Below are 6,000 nucleotides of genomic sequence, written 5' to 3'. Positions count from 1 at the left end.
CAGGCACAAAGCAGACTGCCCGGCCCCCGGCTGGGCAATCTCCCAGGCTCTGAGGCCCGAAGAGGATCAGAGAAGAAGAAACCTCTGGGAACCACACTCCACAGGTACAATGCAGCTCCCTGAGTCCAAATCAAGCATAAACCTGGGAGTCAGGAGCCCCCAAAAGTGGGACCTGAGACCTGTCGCAAACTTGGGGACCGAGGTGGGGCTCTATCCCAGAGGTTCCGAGAGGACTAGCAGCCTGATTCCGGGACTCTAAGAGGACAGGTTATCGGGAAGATGCCAACACAGCCCGGAAGCTCGGCCCCGAAACCGGGTAGGGGGAGACGCGACCCGCAGGGACCACAGAGCGCGCTCCGGACCTCTTGGCTGCCTCGGCGGGACAAGGGCCTGGCTTGCTAAGTGCGGAGGGGCCCGGGAGACCGGTCCGGGGTGCACGTGCAGCGGGGAGCGAGCCAAGGGCACGAGCGTGGTATCCCCCCGCTTCTGGGGGTAAACTGAGGGGGCCGAAGGCGCTGCCATTTCACCAATCACTACCGATGGTCAGCGTCCGGAAAGGCAAAGAGAGGAGGTGCCAGTTGACCGCTCTGCTCCCGGAACGCCCCTCCTCGCCCCCCTTCCAGTTACGCACTCCGCCCCGCAAGACGCCCTTCCCCTTTTAAAGAAGCCTGCCGGGCGCCCCTCCTCCCGGTGCCAGCCCGCGCGGGGCAGCGAAGGCGTTGCCCTTTTAAGAACCAGCCCCTTTTAACTCCCTCTAAAAGGGGCGTTCTGGCGGGCGGGGGTGCTGGCGGCGCCCGACAGAAGCCCGCCTCCCCGCCCGGCACTTCCGGACCCCGGCGTTGCCCTTTTAAGAGGCAGCCCCCAGCAACGTTCTGCCCCGCCCCTGCTGCCGGCGCGCGAGGCGGGGGAGCCCGGCTGGAGCGGAGCGCGCGGTCCGCGCGGCCACTGGAGACCGGGCGGCCGGCGGCCGGGTAGGCGGCGGCGGAGCGCGGCGGCAGCGGATGGGGGCGCGGAGCCGGGCGGCTGTGGCTGTGGCGGTAGCGCGGAAGCAGCTGACGGGCCGGCGGCGGCGGCGGCGCTGGCGGCGGTGACTGGTTCAGGCCCCGGCGGCGGCGGCGGCAGCGACGCGGTGGCGGGTTGCGGGAGGGCGGCGTGAGGAGCGGCGGCGGAGCGCGGAGCCGCCGGGAGCCGAGGGCGCCGGGCCGCCCCCTGCCCAGTCCTCGCAGGCCGCCAGGCCCCCTCCAGCCGGGGCCGTGGAGCACCGGGGCAAAGCCCGGGGCCCCCCGATGAAGGAGCGCGACGCGGCCCCGGCCGAGCGGGGCAAGCCGGCCACCTACACCGGGGACAAGAAGGCGAAGATGGCGGCCAAGACCAACAAGAAGTGGGTCCGGCTCGCCACCGTGTTCGCCTACGTGCTGTCCGTGTCGCTGGCCGCCATCGTGCTCGCCGTCTACTACAGCCTCATCTGGCAGCCGGTGGGCGCCGGGACCTCAGGGGGAGCCGCCGGCCCGCCCCCCGGCGGCTCCAACGCCACCAGCCCGTACGGGACTTCGGGGGCGGCGCCGGGGCCCAACGCCACGGGGTCGTCCCGCCGCGAGGCGCCACGCGACGCGCCCCCGCTGCAGGCGGTGCGGCCCGCGCCTCCGGAGCCCCCCGCCGACAGCCCCCCGACCGGGCCGCTCGAGCGGCCGCAGGGACCGGACGAGGACGAGGAGGAAGCGGCAGCGGCGCCCGGGAGTCGCTGAACCTCCCCGCGCAGAGGGCGGCCGGGAACCATCCTCCCCAAACCCAGAGGCAGGACTTTGCAGCGGGACGGAGCGGGGAGCCCGCGGGAGTGACCCCCATGGGAGTGAACTTCTACCCCAGAGATCGCCAGCTCGCCCCGGGGGCGGGTGGCCCGCAGCCTGATCGAAAGCCAAGGGACCACGGGCTCGCCGAGGCCCCGGGCTTGGTCTTCCCAGGATCGTGGTGCGCCAGGGCCCTGAGCCATAAAGGGGATGGTGGGGAGGGGTGGGGAGACCCCAGCACCAAACCCTTCTGCGCCGCTTGCTCTTGTGTTTCCTACGTGCAGGGGTGACTCGGGTTTTCCCCCAAGACTCAGGGGAAGGAGACAGCTATAGGAGCTTTTTTTAAAAGTAAGCCAAGCTCTCACCAGGAGAAGGGCATCAAAAGTAGTGGAGCTCAGGTACATCAACCTAGTTGCAGTGGCCACAGATGCATTTAATTTGTAGATCCGTGTATATAGTTGTTGACATACGCTCTAGAACCTAAAATTACATAGAACTGTATGTATCTCTCACACCCTGGGTAGCTAGTAATTGATGGGGTCAAGCAAGGGCTGTTTGCTGGCCCCCAAAGTGCAGCTAGACAGAAGGGCACAAACGGCTTTTTTCATCACCCACTCTTTTCTCTCTCTTCCAACATCCTATGTCTGAAAGATTTATGATGTCCTTAAACAAAAGGGTATAACTATTCTTAGACTTGGTGACATGACAATGGAAAACCTTAGAGAAGCAGAAGCAGTTTAGGAGGGTGAGGGATGTCGGGATCCCCTCTGCTTCCCACCCTGGTGTGTCAACAGAGGCTTCCCGTTGTATCCCTAAGTATCTGGATTAGGGTCAGGGAAGAAGGAAGGGAAAGAGCAATGCCTGTGTGCTTCAAGCCTTGGCCTTTCCCTCACAGAGTTCGTTTAGGAAGAGCAAGCTTTTGTAAGTAGAGTGACCGGCAAGTGGTTTGTTTTTGTTTTGTCTTACTGCTCCTCAAATTTTGTCTTGTTCCAATAGTCAGCCTTGCCATCCCTCTTTCCTAAGCCTGTAGCAACAACGCAGCCCTGAGTTTGGGATGGAATCTGTCGTGAAACCAGAGCTTTGGTCACAGATGTTGGGTTTTGAGTTGTACTCTGGAATCAAAGGGCTGGAAGGTGGGCTTCAAACTCAGGATTGTGCTTAAGTACAAATAGCTTTGAAAGCCAGTCAGCAGACCCGCCGTAAGGTTTAATTGTCTCACCTTTACCTCTACTGATAAGCTCTGCTTATATGCAACCTATACTTCTAGGAGATGAGAAGCATAAAGGGAAATGACAGCTCTGGGGCAGCAAGAATTCTACTACCACAGTTGGGATTCCATTTCCTTCTGCCACTTGCTTTTAGGCATTTGAGGGTGGTAGTGACAAGATATCGAACCCCTTAGTATTTCCTTTTTGGGAAATGAGGCACTTAAAAAAATATATCCACCCGAATTCTGAAACGGTTTGTCTCTCCAGTTTTCTGACCTACACCTTAGTTAGCTCTGATCCACGTTTACAGGACAACAGCCTTGCTTTAAGCCATGTCCTGTTGTGGCTTCATAATAGCAACTGAGCTGTCGTAGCCTGCAGGCTGGCTGGTAGCACCCCCAAGGTCTCTTGGCTGGAGAAGATTTCTTAGCAGCTGACTTGGACTTCAGTCATTAGAAAGCCTATGAGGTCTTTTTAAAATTTTGGTGGGGGAATAGGGGAGGAAACATGAAATGCCACCTTTATAACTTCAACAATAGCCTGTAATTTATATTTACTGTGTGAATTTTTAGTCCTATATTTTAATAATTTATAAATTGCTCTCTTATTTCAAGAATCCTTTGACCTTGCAGAAGAACATCTGGGAGTTCGATCCCCTGTCCCCACCCTGACCCCAGCATTCTGGACTGTTTCAATCCACTTTGGGATGGATCAGAGCACCTGGAGAGATCACTTTAGGTCCAGCTGCTGGCCTCCCAACTCTCTAAAGCCTTCACTGGAATTGGACATTAGCGGCAGCTGTAGCTGTGAATATGACCAGAGACATTATTTATAATTCAGCCATTTAAGATATTCCTGTATTCAAAAAGTCCTGTATATTTTTTAAAAGTTTTATTTTTCAGGTGAACAAAAATACACCCTAAGAACTCTGCCTAGGCCTGTGGAAGTGATCATTTCTCTTTCCGTACTTGGGGAGGGTGGAGAGGCTACAGGAGTAAGTGGTTTGAGATGTGGTAGAGGGGTGGCGGTGGATGTAGGTCTGGGAGGCAAAAGAATTGCCCTGAGGCTCTCGCTGCCTGATGGCGTGGCTGAATTGGTTAGTGAAGGGTGGCCCGAATCCTTCTTTGTGGAGAAGCAGTCATGGGGTCTGAAGCGTAGCGACAGCTGGCTCAGCCACCTTTTGCCAACCTTAAAAAGGTTGAAAAAAAGTTCTGCCTTACGGGGACTGTGAGCAGATGCCTAGCTGACGAGGCTAAGGAACCAGTAAGCGAGAATATTAAGATGTATTGCAAACATTTAGCTGGCTGAGAGCTGAGGTAAGGCTAAGCTGCGTCATAGCACTGCTATTCTCACCCTTAAGCCCTTGGCTCCTGGATATTTCAAAAAGCGCAAAAAACAGAAAAGTTGAGCCTGTGCGTCTGCGGTGGTTTGGGCAGAGCGGCACCCACAGCAGTGGAGACCAGAGAGCCAAATGGCTGGGAGAAGGTGTAGGTTGCTTCAAAGGTGAAGCTTTTTCTTACCCTAAAGCAAACAAGAAAAGACATGTGGGTGAAAAGCACAAGCATAAGGGATTAGTTATGCCGCAAAATACATGGTAAGCAATTGAGCTGAGCTCATGATTAGACAATGCTGCCCAGTACAAATCTGGAGTGAGAAGCCGGTGCCGGTGGGCCCCCTGAGGCCTGCACTTCACCAGAGCTGCTGGCAGATCGCTACTGTGCTTTCCCATCACCCTGTAGTCTGCAGGGAAGCATGGAAAAAGTCCGCCCTTCTTTTATTTTCCTCTCCAGCCCACACAGTGGCTTTCTGTGAGAGGGCTTGGTAAGGCAGAGCCAAAGGGGAGTGAAAAGAGTGAGTTACGAGGTTCCTTGAGTCAGCCCCTCCTTTCTGCACCGTGTGGCTGCTGAGGCTTCTCGCACTGAGCACACAGCAGTACACACAGCAGAAGCCTGTGGCTGTTCAGAAGGGGCTGTGCCACCAGAACAGGGCCCAGTTGGCCCAGGAACAGTGGTTGGAATGGTTTCTTTTCAAGGGTTAGAAATTAGCTGCGAAATTGTTGATCAGGTTTGGAGCCAGAAAGGAGAGGTCTGTGCAAAATGGAGGGGGAGGGGGGCGGGGCGGGATTACTTCCCTTAAACTGCTTTGCACGGGGACTACCCGGACCGTTTCTAGGTGTTTGCTTATATTAGAGTTACTGTGTGCTTTTATTCGCTGACAGCCTGAATTTGAAGGAAGAGATAAGCCTCTTTTAAGGTGAGGTTTTGGAGAGTCAGGGGATTTGTTAAACCATTTTGACTGAGTTTGTGTTGGTATCGTTTCTTTCCCCCACTGATGCTGAGGTGGGAAGAAGTATTTTTCTGAAGTGTTAAGCACTAGGAATCATTTTCTTCTTACAGCTTTAGATAATCTCCGTGGTATGAGACCATGGCTTTGGAAGCTTCTCTCTCTCCCTTGTTTTTCAGTTTTAACTGGAGAATTCTAAGGTAGTATGTTCTTTAGTTGAGTGTTTATATCTTGTTTTGAAATGCTGAGTGGAGAGCATCTACTTGTTTCTACATGTTTCTTCAAGGAGAACTGAAAGGTCATGCCTGAGTTTAGGGCAACCACAGATATTTAAAAGGGCTAATAGTTGTCCTCTCTTCCCCTCTGCAGAGTATAGAGGTATTTCTGGAATTGCAGTTCAGTACCAAAAGGGCTACAGCTGTACTTTTTTTTTTAGTTTGGTCTCCCTGCAGTGGAGGGAGGGACCACCATGGCTTTGCCAGTCTCTCAAGACCAGTGTTCAGCGCAGCACCTAGCGCATAGGAATAGGTGCTAAGTGTTGATCGCCTGGTTGACCATGTTGGATGGAATTGGCCCTGGTGTCATTGTGGTGTCACAGTCATAATCCACCTGTGTGTCTACATCCACAGCCCATAAATTCATTCAAGGGATGGGTCGCTAAAGAGACCCCTGCAAATCACAGCTGTATTGACCTCTCTTGGCCTCAGTTTCTTTATTTCCAC

General features: G+C 55.1%; 1 protein-coding gene across 1 annotated transcript; it reads left to right on the top strand.

The window, feature by feature from the left end:
* The first annotated feature begins 917 nt into the window (after positions 1–917).
* On the top strand, positions 918–5,072 carry INAFM2 (InaF motif containing 2). Its single transcript, XM_049898996.1, has 2 exons — positions 918–1,968; positions 3,610–5,072. Exon 1 carries the CDS (start codon positions 1,287–1,289, stop codon positions 1,743–1,745), a length of 459 nt encoding a protein of 152 aa, XP_049754953.1. The 5' UTR covers positions 918–1,286; the 3' UTR covers positions 1,746–1,968; positions 3,610–5,072.
* The last annotated feature ends 928 nt before the right edge of the window (positions 5,073–6,000 follow it).

Source organism: Elephas maximus, chromosome 10 (genome assembly GCF_024166365.1).
Source record: "Elephas maximus indicus isolate mEleMax1 chromosome 10, mEleMax1 primary haplotype, whole genome shotgun sequence".
Taxonomy (NCBI): domain Eukaryota; kingdom Metazoa; phylum Chordata; class Mammalia; order Proboscidea; family Elephantidae; genus Elephas; species Elephas maximus.
The sequence above is the reverse complement of the archived record's forward strand: the minus strand, read 5'-3'. Positions and strand labels throughout refer to the sequence as shown.

Bases quoted from the DNA above. Each gene is read 5' to 3' on its own strand.
- INAFM2 (XM_049898996.1), top strand. From the start codon at position 1,287: ATGAAGGAGCGCGACGCGGCCCCGGCCGAGCGGGGCAAGCCGGCCACC.